This window comes from Lissotriton helveticus, chromosome 3_1, assembly GCF_964261635.1.
Source record: "Lissotriton helveticus chromosome 3_1, aLisHel1.1, whole genome shotgun sequence".
NCBI lineage: Eukaryota > Metazoa > Chordata > Amphibia > Caudata > Salamandridae > Lissotriton > Lissotriton helveticus.
Window position 1 is genome coordinate 191,752,752 of NC_136061.1, and position 17,241 is coordinate 191,769,992.

Below are 17,241 nucleotides of genomic sequence, written 5' to 3' on the forward strand. Positions count from 1 at the left end.
TTAGGGTGCCACATCTGTAAAAGTAAGTACGCAGAACTTAAGGCAGGAGTTCTGACTCATGGAATTGTTGCTGCATCCTGCTCAGCAGGTCATCAAAGTTGTACACTCCCGGAAGATACTCTGCCAGTCGATGAACTTGGTGATAGATGGCCCAGTGCCAGATTAGCTGTGCTAGGGCCAATAGCTGAGGGGAGGGAGTACCTCCTTGCTTTTGTAGGTAGGGCATGGCGGTCATGTTGTCCATGCAGACCAGGACTACCTAGCCTTGAATCTGCTGAAAGAAGGCTTTGTGAGCTGGATGAATGGCTAACAGTTCCATGTGGTTGATGTGGAGCCCCTTTGATGAGGTGGCCACAGACTCAGGATGGTCATGTCATTGAGGTGTGCTTCGCAGCCGACAAGAGCTGCATCTATGCCGATGTTCACTTGCGGAACACGGGTGTACAAAGGACCTGCCGTGCAACAGATTATTGCTGTTTTACCACTGCAGAGCGCAATGTGTGCTGGCCCATACCACAACTGGATCTTCCATCTGACCCTCCACTTGTAACCACTGGCTTGGGGGGCAATCCAGAAGCGGGCACATACGTAGTCTGGCATGGATCACCATGGCAATACATGAAGGCATCATTCCCAGAAGGTGCACTGCTATGTGAACTGGAAGGAGTGGTTAAAAAAGAGGGAGAAGCTGCTCAAATTCTTGTACTATTTGGGAGCGGAGGATAGATTTGCCCACTACAGAGTTGAATACTGACCCTAAGAAGGGCTGAATTTCAAGCTGCTTCAACTGTGACTCAGTGGCATTTACTGTGAACCCCACACAGTCCAGCAGCCTGGATATGGGTTACGCATTCCTGTCTTCTTAAGATCTTGATCAGCCAATTGTCGAGACCGGGGAAGCTGTGAGTTCCTCTACTCCTGAGGTGATCGGCTACCACTGCTAAACACTTGGTAAAGACCCTTGAGGCTGTGGTGATGCCAAAGGGTAGTACCTTGAACTGATAGTGTTGACTGCTTACCATTAAACGGAGGTAGTGTCAATCAGCTGCATTTATTGGGACATGAAAGTAGGCATCCTTTAGGTCTAGTGTGGTCATGAAGTTGTGTTGCTGCAGTAGGGGTGGTGACATCCTTTAATGGTGACCATTTGGAAAAATTCGGACAGGATTTATCTCTGTACAGATGTATAGAATTGGTCCAAGGGATCTGTTCGTCTTGGGAATGAGGAAGTATAGGGAGTAGACATCTTTGTCCTGATGTGGATGGGGCACTGGCTCCTTTGAGCAGTAGGGCCTGATTTGGATTTGGGTGTGCTATAGAATGTTTGGTGAGGCTGACATGAGCTTTAGGCAGTAGTCGTGCTCAATGAGGGATAAGACTCACCAGTATGCGGTGATCTCTTCCTATCAGGGCAAGAATCCTTGAAGTCTTTCCCCCGACAAGTGTTGTCTGATGGGGGAATGCGGGGCAAGACAATTTTTGAAGGAAGAAGCTCCCTTACTAGGGGTGTTTCTGCCACGGCCCTTGGAACAGTTTTTCCTGAAGGAGCCTTGTATAAAACCCCTGCCATTCTGTGGGTGATAATCCTGTTGCTGCCAATGGTAGGGGTTGGGTTTGTTCTGGGGTAATGGCTTTGGAGCTGGCTCTTCGATGCTGCCTATGAAAGGATTCTGTACCCGAAGGAACCCATCAGTTACGGTGCCCGTCTTGATCTTCTCAAGCATGGTGTTAACCTGCAGTCTGAACAGGTGTTCCCTGTCGGAAGACAGGTTGACGAGGTGCTGTTGCATCTCTAACCTGAAGCTAGACACATAGCCAAGTGTGGCACCAAAGGATGACTAAGGTGTTGACCCACTTGGTAGCCACCGCACACCTGATGGTTGCATTGGAAATAGCCTTACCTTTGTTCATTAGCTCTTCCCCTCACTTGTGATACTAATCAGGGAGTTAATGAAGGAGTCCTTAATCTCCTCCCAATGTCTCTATCGTAGAGAGAAAGGAGGCCTACAGAATTGGCGGTGTGCCAGTGTGTGGCCACACCCACTGCAATTCATTTGCCAGCAGCATAGATCCGCTTGCTCTCCTTGTCAGGAGGAGCATTTCTAGTGGCCTGGGCTGCTGCCCTCTTCCTAGGAGTAGTAGACACCAAGGAATGTGGTGGGACATGACCCTGGATATTGAGCGGGTAAGAGGGTGCCGGCTAATGTTTCTTTTCGATGCGTGGTGTCACTACGCAAGCTTTCAACGGCTTCTTGAAGATCTCAGAGGCTGATTTTATAATTCCCCTGAGCATTGGGGGTACTGAACAGAGCGCTTTGTCTTTAAGAGCTTTTCTACAAGGAAGTCATCCTCCATGGGGATGGCGTAAATCTTTACATTATGGTAGGCAGCTGGAGGGAATCTGGACCTACCGGCTGGCAGAGGAGGGTAGGTCTAAGGAGAAACTCCTGCGAGGATCACTTCTTTCCATTGCTAAGTCGCGGACCTCTGCCTTACCTAAGGGATATTTGTCCCTTGAACTTTGGGTGTATCAATGCAGGTGCAGTATTTGTTATTTTAGCAGGCATCAAATACCTAATGGTGGGCCCTAGTACTTTACCATATAGGGTAGGTAATATTCCAGTCCTGATAAAATGCCAATTGACCCTCCTGGCAATCAAGGCATGAAACATGCCGGCTCCACCATTCTTCTCACATGCTAGCTATTAGGGTACATTATTACCTCAATATAGCGTCTTTGTTCTTACTGTGTCAAGGGATCTTTACCCCATGAAAAGCACCCTTACTCCCCTTAAACTTTTATACCACTACCTCACCACCCTATCCTCAACCCATCACTTGCCCCAATCTAACAGCACTTATTCACCAAAAGATCTCCGCTAAAGAGGCCACAGGCCCATCAAGCATTGCAGCACCGGCTTGACAAGGGGCGCCTTATGATGAAGCATGACACCCTACCAGGTATGTGAGGGCACTATGATCTGACCATGCGTATCTCTCTCGATCCATGTGGCTGGACCTTTGATTCCACTAAATAATAGGGTCAAGTTTGTCACTCCTGAGGAAGTAACCCCTGTATGTGTTTCGATACATTAATTCTTGAGGATTGTGGGTCTAGGACCTTGTTAAATATCTCTCCAAGTTCCCCTCTTGATTATTTAGATCTGGAGGAGAGTCCGCTGGAGTGGAGGCCCTGACTGGGACATGCTCTAGGTCAGGGTCTATTTGTGGGCTATATTATAATCCTCCAACAGATCCCCTGAGGCACCTTTGTAGAAGAAAGGGGCAAAGTACTCCACCAGGGAATAAGTGCTGGCACTGCCAGAGTCAGAGTATGATTCTGGGAACCCTGTGGTGAAGGGGAAAGTAGAGGCGGTGATGGAGAAGGTGGAGGAAGAGGCATAGGCGTAGGAGGAGGAGCCGAGGCTTTGTCTTTGGGCCTCCTGGCAGGCCAGAAGGACACAGGAGTGTCCGATGGCAGGGCCTCCTTGAAGGCAAGCCTGCATTCTTTGGCAGGGTCTTCTCCAGGGCAGAGAACTTGCCTGTGTGGGGGTGGACGATGAGCCTCCTCTGCTTTTCAAGCTCCTGCTGCACTCTCTAAAGGAAGGGGCATCCCTAGATATCGAGAGCTGATCTCAGATCTGAAGGTGGTCTTAGCATCAGTGACGTTTTCAGCCTCGCTGATCAAGCCATCTTTGAAGGTTCGCTGACGACTTCTGTCCTTGGATTGTAGGGCGGCCAAGGGTCGAAGCATATGGAAGAGTCTTTTCTCAACTCCAAGGCTTTGATTTGGTATCGGCTAGCTCCTGAGAGCGGTGGTGCATCGGAAGATGGTATCGGCTTCAGCACAGAGCCCGACGTCTGACCCCGGGAGTGGAGGTGCTCGGCTACAACATGTAGGCATTTGTGGGTTTTAAAGGCTTGGGCATCAACAGTACTGAAGCGAGGCCTTGACTTTAAGCATTGCAAGGAGCCAACCTAAGAGGATTGAATGTCCTTGAGATTCTACTTTTCTTCCTCCATGCCTGACTCCGAGACGTCAGAGTTGATGAACTAAGGACTTGGCTATTGCGCTGGGAGATTGGGTGACTCACCTAATGCTGTCTCCTTTTTCTCAGTGTCAATGGGATGGGCCTCACCGAAGTTATCTGGCATCGCTGCAGAGGATTTGGCCATGAGCCCACTGTTGGTCTTGGCGCTGGCGCAAATGCTTTGTCCTGCGAAATGCCGAAAAAGAGTTGAAGTAGCTCTTGACGTGCTCCGACAAGAGGCAAAGTTTAAGACGCCATGGAAGTTGGCCCAGGGGTATTGAGAGTGGTACTGTGGGCATCTCTTGAAGGGGATTAATTATATTTATTAACTAGGGTGTTTATTCTCCATAGGGTAGTCCGGAGTACGGGGTGGTCTGAAGGTCCCTGGGGGCAGAGAGACTTGGTCCCATGATGATGGACTCGAGTAACTGAATCAACACTATTTGGAGAAACGCATTGAAGAGTCTTCTTACACAGGATGGAAGGTAACGGACTCTGATGCTGCAGCGGGAACCAACAAACTTGCCCAGACCAGGAGTATGCTGATTCACATCTGAGCCCGATGGCAGAGCAAAATAATTGAACAGTGGAGTGGGTGCATATGTGCATGTAAGACAGAGGAGGAGTCACCAAGACAGTGTGCCTCAAAAGTCTTCTTCAAAGAAAAACAAGTTGCGATCGTCTGAGCCCAACACTAGATGGCAGGAGTAGGCAGAGCATGTGTATCTACTGCCACACATGCTACAAACATGAAGAAGAGCAAGATGAATGTGGTCCTCGTGGCTTCGGTCTGCATGAGATACTGGTGGTACAAAAAACTGCTTCACATGTTGCCTCAATCTCACAAGAGACTTCCGCACAACTCAAACCTCCTTTCCAGGATTTCAGGCAAGATGTTTAATCTCAACCTCCACTTGCCGAACTTGACTGCCTGGCTCCTGAGTACCACCAATATGACCACTCAAATCACCCTGATGATTGAATGAAAATACCCAAAGAAACGAAAGGATCTTCCACGCATTGTTTAAATGACTTTTAAATGCAAGACGTTCTGCTCATGGAACCTGCAGAAGTAGGTGGACCGGGTTCTTGTATTTTAAAGTGCCTTTGTCTGCTATCATTGCTTACAGGAACCCCCCCTCTCAGCCAACAGCTTTCAACATCCTAGCATTGACAGGCAAGAAAAGTAAAGTATTTCCTCTTTTCAGGAGACCTTACACTCTTTGGAAACTTATGATTATCATTTCCAAGCTCAAGGGTCCTACTTTTGAACCCATGCACAAAGCAAACCTGCAATGCATCTCATGGAAAGTGAAATTGCTTGTGGCTATACACTGGTGAGAAGGGTGAATGAGCTTGAAGCTCTATGTTCGGAGGAACTGTATCTGGTTTTCCACTGTAAGAAAGTTTCCTTAAGAGCCTATGCTTCTTTCAGCCCAAAGAGATTTTGGAATTTCATAAAATTAAACCTTGATCCAGCTATCTTCCCAAAACGTTCCTCTTTGGAAGAAAGATCATTTCATACCATAGATGCTAACAAGGGCTCTGAAGTATTATTTGGGTAAGACCAAACCCATTAGACATTCCACATAGTTATTTGTACATTATTTATGATGCAGTCTGCATAGTATTGACTTTTTTTAAAGCAAGCCATAGTTACAGGCTAGTTTATTGCATGTTCACCTGCTACTAAAAGGCTACCAACCCCCTTCCGGGTAATACCAAGGCTCATTCTACATGTGGCAAAGCAGCTACTACTGTTCTGCTGCAGAATGTGTACATTTCATATATTTCAAAAGCGGAACCTCAGAGATCAGGACACATGCCGAGCATTCCTGCGTACATTTTGAATTCAACAGATACTCTGGAAAGTTAGGCCTTCTTGTGTAACTTATTTGCAAAGTAATCTTGTTACCATCTTCGCCATTGTCCTTGGCACCCTCCTTGGAGTTCATTTATTTATTTATTTATTTTTGATATTTGTAAAGCGCATCGTTTACCCGTGGGCGTATTGGCGCCCACTGAGTTCAGCGTAGGTTAACTATTTTACTGTTTATGGATATCACATAATTTTAAATTATTAACAGTGTATTCAGCTCACAATGCAAATCAAAGCTGCCTTTTACACAAGAATACATATTATACACAGATATAAAGCTAAAACATTTATTTAAAACACTTGAGTTTAAAAGAATTATTGAGTTATGAAATAGGATTTAAAAAACCTCCTTCCTATGCCCGCCTGGTCCCACAGGCTTCGCCAGAATATAAAACAACCACAAGCCAGGACAGTGTGTTTCAAGAGGTGAAGGGGAGGATAACAAAGTTCCTTGTCTGATCCAATTTTGCCCTCAGGTCCCAACTTTTCCTCATAAATATTTCAGTTAGTTTTATTGGTTGCCCAAACAAGTCACTGAGGAGAAAAAAATATGTGTTCATCCTGCTCGTCTAACTGTTCTTTGTGGAGCAGCTTACAAATTCTGCTCGATCCTATAGTGCTGTACATAGAGCACTATAACAAGAAATGTTTCACATCTTCTGTGGCACAACCCAGGCATTTGGCGGAGATTGCAGTGTTTCGTCTGTTCAAGATTTCAATTAGCCGGAGCCAACGTTCTCTCACCAGTGCAAAGAGCCTCTTTCTTCTCTGACTTACAAGTGGAAATAGGTACTGTTGTGCACTTTGCGAGTGGTCGAACATCCCTTATGATAGGTACGAGCTAAATTATCCAGTACACCCATTCACCCTTCTTTTACAAGGTATGTGCATTGTTTTGTTACTATGGAGTTTATGTGCCTCTTAGAGAACAATTTCTAGGAGCTTGCGATAATACCAAGTCAAGTCTCTGACTTTCTGTAAGATAGAGCATCATGCAAGATGGCTGACTGCGAGGGAGCTACATCCGGAGGCTCTCGGGCCAGGAATCGCCATCGGCTTAAATCTCTCTGAAGCCCCTGCCATTGAGTCCCCCCCCCCCTTCTCTGGGAACAAGAGAAAAAACAAAAAAAGTTGCCTGATTTCCCCGGAGACCTAGAAAATGAGAAGCCGCTAGAGAACTTTTTTTGCACTGTGCCCTGATCAATGCGTTCAGCCTGCAGCACGGCGAAAAAACCCATACAAACCCTCCCAGTCCTCCTTAATTGAGCGGCGCCGGCGACACAGTGGCAACCCCTTTGTTGACCCACCTCCTGGGAGACTGCCGCAACTGGGAATTCACCTGAACGATGACCCCCCTTTCTCCCGGCAAGCGCCCCGCCTAAGTTTGTGAAATTAGAAAGTCCCGCATGCCCACCCTCGCCTCCCATTGTAGACTCACTGAGCTCACTGTGAGTTCGGAGCGCATGGTAGGTAAGCCTCTGCTCGCAGGGTCCGCTTGGGCCCTCCAGCTCTCAGCCTGGGATTTGTTGTGCAATATATATATACTCTGCTGTTCAATCCCTATTTGTTGTGCAATATACGTACTCTTGCTGTTCAATACTTTGCTACATTTTCAGCAGCCCACGTTCTACTAGATGTAATCCCTTCAACTGCTGAGGCCGAGCCGTCCATTTTGGTAGTTTGTGAGCAGACATTAAACTCATTCTAACAAAGCCCTAATCGATTGCCACCATTTGGGATTTCACTGCCCCTTCTCCGCAGCGGCCACCATACTGCTATTTTTCAACCTTGGACCTCAGACCAGCCCAGAACTTTGATTCAGAGCAACTAAAATAGCACTATGCCTTTTGCACAGCCCTGGAGCTGCACCTAGTGGCTTAAATATGAATGACAACCTACATTGCTAACCTTGATGAGAATAGCGATTCTCAGATTAACATGCTCAGAGAATCATAATTTCATTAAAGACACGGAGGCTAACATTATGCAATGCTCTTTTATTGGCACTTCAATCAGCAGCACCTTTAAAGAACTTTAGTAAAACAAGAACAATCCAGAATTGGACCTCTAACTACGTAAAAGTCACTGTAACAGAACACTCTTACTCTTTTAAATGCAAAACTGTGAAGAAAATGAACTCCTTCTTTATATCTGAAACTCCCATTTTTCCAACTTCTCACAACTGTAAATCTGAAAGAAAACTACATACATATACGAACAACTTGTCCTTCAAATAATAAAACATTTAAATTATCTACCATTACAAACTTAAACTTTTTTTTCTAAATATATATATTCCTAGTATACTGTATTCCTTATATTACTCATGGGCGAGGCAGGAGGGATAATGTTAGCCTCTGTGTCTTTAATGAAATCCCGATTCTCTTTGAATTTTAATCTGAGAATCGCCATTTCATTACAAGACCAGAGGCTACCATTATGCATGTTGAAAGCCCTTCAACACCACCTCTGAAATGTGATCCATTGGTCTAAAATAACGTTTAGTACACATTACTACATTTGACCAATCTGCTGCTTTCATAATATACTGCATTTTACCACCATACCAACAGGCTTCACTAGCCATGGCACCCCTTACCAAATGGGCTTCATATCGTTCCATGTTAACCCCGCTTGTTCCATTACCATTTTAACCCATCTAGAAATAATTGCACTACCAACTGCCTTAAATGGCTTAAGATATTAATAATTGATGCTCACCATCCCTTTTATTTTCCAACACTAATGACTCATATTCTCTCAAACAGTTAACCACACATAACTTTGGTTTCTCATCCAACCTTGGATAAAAAAATAGACGTAGACATAGTCTTAGTTCTGTTCCAAATTTCAAACACTACTCCCTCAGGGTTAAACATCCTGCTATTGATCTCTAGACATTCATCATCCGACACCCTTCTGCAAGACACTAAACACAAAAGTGTTGCCATTTTAATTGAAAGATGTTCATCCCACAGTACATCATATTTTAACCTAGGAGGCCTCTTCAATCACATGCTTTTCATAATCATACAAACAAAAATGTTACTACCCACAGATTTACCCCCAACCTGTCTCTTGCTCTCCCAAACGAGCACCCCAAACATTCAAACTGGCATCTGTCTCTAGAACAAAGTCTGGTACACAACCAAAAGTTGCTCTTCCATTCCAAGCCTCCAGATTGTGCAACCACCAATCCAGCTCTGTTTTCGCTTCCGGGCTTAAAACACCCCTGTATTCATAACATAACCCTTGCCTCAATGCTTCTACCTTTATCGTATGCGAAGGGCCTGGGAATATAGCTTGGAAACAAACCTAATATTCTTGCCAAATCCCATAGAGTCAACTTGTCTTTCTTTACAACACATAAAAGCTCCTGCTTTTATCATTTTTATGTTCCTCTCTGGTAACAACAATAACTCCCTAATCGTGTCTAACTTTAAACTTAAGAACTCCATATTTTGAGATGGAATCAAAATGGGTTTCTTATCATTTATGATAAACACCAAACTTTCTAAAAGCTGAGACGTAACCTTCAATTGATAAACCAGCACTTCCACATCTTGACACATCAAAAGAATGTAATCTAGATAAACAATCCGTCTGTGGCCCCTTTACACCCTCCCCCCTTAAACTTATCTGCACGTTCTCTCCTACCTCAATTGAACCCCCCCACTCCTCAAACCCCTTGCACCATCAACACCTACCCCGCCACACTCTCCCCGGTCCCTAAACTCCTCAAAACAATGGCCACATTCCATGAAATATCTCCCTCACCACTAAGGCCCTCTTTCTACACGGTTAGACCAAATTACCACACCTCAATCTTCACAGTCACTGAACCTTATCAGATGAGACTCAACCACTGCCCCATGCTAACATACGACGACCACCAGCCTCCCTGACCCTTTGTCACTGATCTAACCCCATCTCAATTGGCCCCCTTAACAAACCATCTTGAACACAAGATCAACACCCTACTGGATGAAATCTCCTCATTACGAAATGACAAAGACTTGTGCCAACTCGCCTCTGAATCACACAACTATGCCAAAATCAGTTCCTGCCACATACATGCACCTTGACTCCCTGCATATTTCCCCCTGGGCAACCATCCTCTACACTCACTACCACCTTAGACCTAAACGCACGAGTACCAGAATGTCACAGCTAGAAGCGGAAACACTGAGCAACTCATACGTCAATGCTCTTACCCTACCATATTACCAGAAGATTCGGGTCATCCTCAGTACCACGAGGACGTCCTCTTCTAATCGCCCTCCCAGGCCTCCTGCCTAAAGTAATGTGTTTGAACTTTAGACACATCAAGCACAAAAAACACGACTCATTTCTACGTAGAGCCATCATGATCCAGCCGCGGGGGATCGGGATGTGCATGGATGTATTCTACTCTTTAGTCAGAATCCCATGACAAAAAGCCCTGCATAAATGATAGGTTATAAAAGTTAACACTGATGTGTCTATAAAAGTGACTCAGTAAGTCCACTGCAGATAACATTAATTTGTAACTGATTGAAATTTGGTAGGTAAATCATAATTGCCTACAATGCCAAATAGTCTGCATGCAGTGCAGATCAGAAAGTGCCTCAGAGAAGACTGCAGTTGCGAAGACAGTCCAGATCGATATGAAGTCCCATGTGGCTCATTTTAACTGGCATAAGTATGTCATTTCCAAGCACGCTGTTCTTACCTTACGAAGAAGCTCGGCATGGTTCTGGACGAGCTCTGTGTACTTCTCCTTCAGCTTGGTATATCGCTGCTCATTGGCAACTGCTTTCCCTGAAACACAAAGTAACACAGCTCAGAAGAAGTCAGCGAACATGGGCATAATTCAGAGTCATTCATTTGGTTCCTAAACACCGCTAAGGAGAGTGGGACAAAAGGGGCAACGCTTAAAACATAGACTGAGTTCACCAAAGGCAAGGCCTTCTTGTATCAGGCAGCTAGCTTCTGGAATACAATGCCTCCAAAACATGGAGCACCTGAGGTTCACTGAAGCTTCCTGGTAACATCACAAGACCTGTCTCTTTCCTCTACAAATAATTATGATATCCTGTCAGTGCCAATATGCCACCTGGGGGGAATGAGCATTTGATACAACTAAACTTAGTAACTTAAAGGGAAAGCGTGCTGTCATAGAGCTATGAGTCAAACTCAAACAAAGATTTCACACACTGCTCTGCAGTGAGGCGGAGACCGATTAACAGTTACTGGGAGGTCTCAACAAGACAAAACATATTAATGACGCCCTGCAGCGAGGCAGACAAATGATGGCAGAAGTTAGGGGCAATATCCTAACACCAGGTTGTTCATTCTACCCCGCACTGAGTCATTAATGGACTGGAGGAGCTGGAGGCTCTCCCTCAGACTGGTGATCATTCGCCTTGGTCAGTCTGGGAACAGGATAGGGATGTTGTAGGCAAACCCCTGTTCAAAAATGTGGCGTGTTCCGGGCTCAGCATCTACAACTTTAAAGATCGTGTAGTCTCTGCTCAGATTGCCAACCTTGATTGCTTTTCCACTTCTATCCTTTCTCATGAGGTGCATTTGTAAAGTTAAAGGCAGTATCCCTGCCTTTAAGAAAAGCATAAGCTTGTGTCACCAACTAGGCCCAATAGGTATCATTTTTCTCATTGGACAGTACCTCTTCCTTGGACATGGTGCCAAATGGATTTGGCTGTAGCAACTACTCTTAGTCTGTGGCTCATCTTCAAGAAAAGAGAAAAACACCTTTCTGGTCACTAAAGCAAATCATCAAAACACCTTGCACATATGATTACAAGAAATACAATATAACAAACCATGCACTCTCCCATGGCATAGAGTCCTATCTATCCACTATAATAAGGAGTGCAACACAACAATAGGCAGCATGGATAACTAAATTATACTGCAAGAAAAGGCAAATTTTGAGTTATAAAGCGCCACCTTTTGTGACAGTATTTACTTTGTTCCTTTGTAATTTTTACACATGGTAACCCTGGTTAGGCAATATTTTCACCTCATTAGTATCAGTCTGACATCCAAATACAGAAATAAGCAACTGAAAGTTGACCAGTCAAACTTTAGAAGGATGGTCCAATGGTAGAAACACAGGTAGACATGTTTTTAGTAACCTTTGATATGTTTGATATAGAAACAAAACTAGAAATATTTGCGTTTTACTTCGCGTGCAAAACGAAAGAGTGCACCAGAATGGACTACAAAGTCAATAGCCATCTTTATTAGCTCTAAAGATTGTAAAAATGCTTTTAGCGTACCATCTAGCAAGTGCCAAGGATCTCTTACAGTGAAGCACTTCAGCTCAGGTATCAAACAAGTATTTTTTATATACGTAGCTGAATCACTGCAAATCCAAACAATACCACTACAATCTTTGATGAACTAAGTAAGAACTTTTTGCAGCAGCAATCCAAGTGACACTGCATTCCATGTTTTCCAAAAGTCTGGTGTCATGTTTTCACCCCTATCCCAGATGCTTTATGAGAGCACTCTTTTCACATATACTTGTCACTGCAACTTGCCTTGAATGTTTAGGGTGTTTGGCAATTCACCAACTATTAATATTGACTCACTAGAAAAGGGGGCTGATGTATCAAAGGGTTTCACCCATTCTCTGTCTGTGGGTACATGCAATGGCACATATTGGGAAAGAGTCTTATGAAACCGGCCATTTTATCTATCAGTGAAAGAATCAAATGTAGCCAAAATATCAAATATGGTTTTGATATTTCTTGACTCTCTACAGTTTGTAAAATAATTAAATAAGACCTAAAACATGCTTCTAACCCCTGCATCGCTAGGCCAACGACCACAAAATTGTCATCCCATAACAACAAAACTCAAGTAGAATAAGGTTAGCCCAGTCTTTCTTGCTGCTACCTTGCATAACAAAGTTACATTGTAGTAGCCCCTTCAGGAAGAAATAAAAACGACTCTTTCACTCTCCTTTTCCTTTCTTTGAATGGAATTTAGTTTGTGGTTTTGCACGTGTTTATCGGTGTTTATACGTTAAACTTGTACAAGCTATTTCCCTTTCGGTGGGGTTTTATCAGCTATTATAGGTTGAAACCTACAACAGGATAGACTAGCTATATAGCATGTTGCCACCAGCATTCCTCCCTATACAGAAGCCCTGAAATCTTCAACAGCTGACCATCGCACATCTGACAATAACAATGGGACTACTTCAGGTAATGACAGCTAGTAACTCTATGCCACACCCTGAAGAATCTATTCCCTACAGCTACTACTTCGATACTGTAGTCAGAGCTACTCAAATCATCCTCCACACCAAATACTTGTACATATTACCATGTGCACCAAATTAAACTCTCCATACCAAGTACTTCTAAACCACTTCATGCCCTGTGGCTCCAACACCAATATTCCACACCAAGTAATTCTACACTACATTGCTGTGTCCAGTTATCTTATGAAAAGTACCCATACCGACCGTTTCTAATCTATACATTGCAACCAGTGCTCCTAAATTAATTATCAGCACCTGGTGTTTCTACACACTATCATGCAGCATGTACTTCTATAGCAATCCTTCACATTTGGTATTTCATTAGAATACACTTCAACCAACACTCTTACATTCATCCTACATAGCTTGAGTTGCTACATCTCACACTGCAACCAGTGCATCTACACAGACCCCCTGACTGTATTCTTTACTAGGGCCACAGCTAGTGGTACCACACCAATCATTCACAGCCAATGCTTTTACAACAGTTTGCAGCCCGTGCTCGCACACTAACTCAAGCTACCAGTACCAACATCAACCTTTACCATTAGTGCTCCTCCACTGTTCTCCTCATAGTTCATACTCATTTGCTAAGCAAAAATACAACATCTCTTTCAGATCTCTTGCACATCTTCCCTGTACCATCTCTGTAGTTGGCCATTTTGAGCAATTCTCAGAAGCCTACAAACACATCTCCTTGCCAGTATCCTTTCTAAATCGTCCAAGACAGTCCATGCCCTTCCACGATCATCCACAGTCAAAGTGTCTATAAATCATCCACCACAGACAGTGCCTCCATGGTCTTCTCCATGCTGAACATCCCTATACAGTCTCCCATAGTTTTAACAGAGTCTCCACTGAGGCCTCTGTTTTTCTTACTCTCGATCTCCGTGAGGCTCCTCTGTGCCTTTTCAGTGTCTTCCCTCTTCTTTTTCAGCTCATCCAGCTCAGTTCGCAGGAACTCATTCTCATCCATTGCTTGATGCTTCAGGTGCTGTTGCTCTGCCAGCTCTGCCTCCAGTTCGCTGATGCGCCCCTGAAGCTGCTCAGTTAGCCGATGGCTCTGTAATAAGACAGGACAATATTGAATATGCAGAACCAAAAAAGGCCAGTGTTGCAAATGCTAGTGCAATCTCAACCAGAAAACAGAATGAAAGAGTACTTAAATTTACTAAATTCAGCCACAAGAAATATCAAACAAAGGCACTGTGATTTTTTATGATAATTTTAATGTTGAGAGCTCGTTCATCTGTAAAGATTGTATGGTGCTTGAGTGAGGAACATACTAAATGCAACGAGTTACAATGCTTGGGAAAATGCATGTTCGACAAAGATTTACAGAAAATAGAACAAGGAGAAAAAGTATGCATGCTCCAATGTAATAAATTAAAAAGAGAAGCATCCAAAGCTAAAAAGATGCAACCTCCTAACCGTTCTCTATTAAATGTGGGTGCAACCAGAAAGTGGGCAGAATATCAACATAGTTAGCAAGGAGAATGAACAAAGAGCGATGTAAGGTAAACAAGACCTAATAGGTAACTTATTTTTTTATAGAGAGTAAATAATGGCACAGAGCCGGGTGGAGCATGGCTGAACCTCTGTGCTCCCATGACGAGGGGGGCATGTGTGGTTTTGAAGCATCAAGTGGGTTCTGAAATAAATATACAACCTAGTTTAACAGGTAGCCAATTACAGCTGCCAAAACAAGACATTTATGACTTTCACTGGGAAATGGAAGATCCTTCTTCAACCATTGTATCCACTCCCATACAGAGTTAGACAGGCCTGCTGACATTCGGACTTCTCCCAGCCCAACATTAAGCTAGGTGTCATAGGTGTATATGTAGACACCAATGCATTTAGAGCAGATGAACGCAGCCAGAGGCTCAAAACAGGTGTGATAAGGCAGACCTCTGAGGAGGCATCAAACTCCTGATGGGTGGGAGAAGCAAAGAATGGAGGCAGCATCATAGAATTGAACTGGTTGGTAAGAAGAGATCTAAAGTAGAAATGTGCTGGGCAGTCCTACAGGATAGAACATTCAACTGTGTTTAATGTAATTGATAAGAATCACCACAGTTTTTACCTCTTACTCTGAATTTGTACAAAAACACAAGGAGTACCTACTTGAAGAAGCCGGCCTAAGAAGCATCCAGAGTACTAGAGGATTCAAGAAAACGGCAAAGACGTTTGACTAGTTGTCCTATATAAAATATCTTGGGGGCCACAAGAAGAAAGAATATTGACCATTAGTTAACAATGAAAGTCGTTCAACTCAGCTTTTTTTTAACATGAGAAGGCTTCACATGGGGACTCAGATTAAAGTTAAGCTATCCCATCCAAAATGAGTCTTCTGATATAATATTAAAGTTAAATAACGGTTTAGAAATTAAATACAGTGACATCTTACAAATGTAATTTTAAAGAGAATTGATGGGTTCACCATTTTAAGCGAACCATCACACAAAAACACTCTGGCCTACATTGCCGGAAGGGGACGGAGGGAGACGGAAGGAAAGCTATTGTTGCAGTGGGGAGTAGAACAAGCACTGGCGTTGCCAATAGGTCTCGCAGTCAGGTGAAAGAGAGGTGAAAAGAACCGGTGAGAAACGTGAGACAGGGGATGACATGTGAGAAAGTACAAGGAGATCAGCGAGAAAGACGGGAGCTGAGATAAAGGAGGAGGTGGACAAAGTTAAAGGATGTACAGAGAGAGGGGGACAGAGAGGAGAAAAGGTGGGAGGGAACATGGCCTGGGGGAAGCTGGCTGGGGAGGGGGAGGAGAAATCCGAGTAAGGCTGTGTGCGGGGAGAGAGAGGGGAGGTGCTGGAGCTGGGGAACAGATGGCCGTGAAAGTTTATGGCCCAAAAGGAAAGGTGGGAGGGAACACGGCCTGGGGGAAGCTGGCTGGGGAGGGGGAGGAGAAATCGGAGTAAGGCTGTGTGCGGGGAGAGAGAGGGGAGGTGCTGGAGCTGGGGAACAGATGGCCGTGAAAGTTTATGGCCCAAAAGCGCGTGCCTGTGGCCACGTGAACTTGAAGAAAACCGCACCGAAAAAGCCTTAGTTTGACGAGTATTTTGACCACTAGAATTCTCCCCATTTTCCATTCCTGTGGAATGGAAAAGGCGAGACCTAAAAAAAAAAAAGAGACCAGAGACAAGAGGAAGTGGCAGCAATGGACAGACCTGGAGACAGGAATCTTTGAGCTAGTCAAACTCGAGCCCAACCCATCTAATAAAAAAGAGCGGGAGCAGGACTGGAAGGAGAAAATGAGGATGGGCCATACTGAAAGATGAACGTCAGGGAGTGAAGGGGTTACAGCTTACTCCCTTAAAAAATAATTAGGAAAAATGGGTTATGGAAAGGGGGTCTACAATTAAGCAGTAAGCAGTTCCCCCAGTAGCACAAAAGACAAAAAAAATAACTTTAGGAGACATTTTTGAAATATTCAATTGAAAAGAAAGTTAAACACAACATGTTTGTTTAGACTTATTTAGGTCTACAATTCGGACCCCCCAAAAAACTTTGAATAGGGGAAATTTACATCAACATGTAACCCATTCCCATCTGTAAGAGATGCCATCAAGTCGCCTGCTTCTCTCTCGTATACAAAACGTAATGTTTCCTATACACAAGAATTGAATTGCATCCTGAAACCTATAGCGGTCATTCTCAGTGCCCAAGGAGACGATGATCAAGCAGGAATGCTGGCTTTTGAAACTGTCTAATGGTTTTATTTCCACCCATCCAGTCATGTAAACAATTCAGGAGCAAGTGATCCAGGTGATTCCTTTCCTGATAGTGAAGAGTAGATACCGTGTGAAGAACCTTCAAAGAAACTTGTATTCTTCTGTTGGCCATTCAAAGAGAAGAACAACTTACTTACTTTTAGTAATGGTCCTACTCGTGGATACTCTAACAGCAGATTCCTCGCCCTATGAAATTTGGCAGGTGCCAGACTGGATACAGACCTTTTCTAGAAACTGCACCCACATGCCAATAGATGGTGCCATCTGACTCGGCGACACCCACAAACCGCTGCATGGAAATGATAGCGA

At 44.2% G+C, this 17,241-nt stretch overlaps 1 protein-coding gene across 2 annotated transcripts in view; it reads right to left on the minus strand.

Annotated features, from left to right (window-relative positions):
• HIP1 (huntingtin interacting protein 1) overlaps positions 1-17,241 on the minus strand; it is a 404,747-nt gene that overhangs the window by 140,721 nt on the left and 246,785 nt on the right. For both annotated transcript variants that reach the window (XM_078679590.1, XM_078679591.1), the window contains 2 exons: positions 14,063-14,246; positions 10,622-10,710 (listed from right to left, as the gene is read on the minus strand). In XM_078679590.1, coding sequence (XP_078535716.1) covers positions 10,622-10,710; positions 14,063-14,246 — 273 coding nt within the window. The remainder of the gene's footprint in view (positions 1-10,621; positions 10,711-14,062; positions 14,247-17,241) is intronic.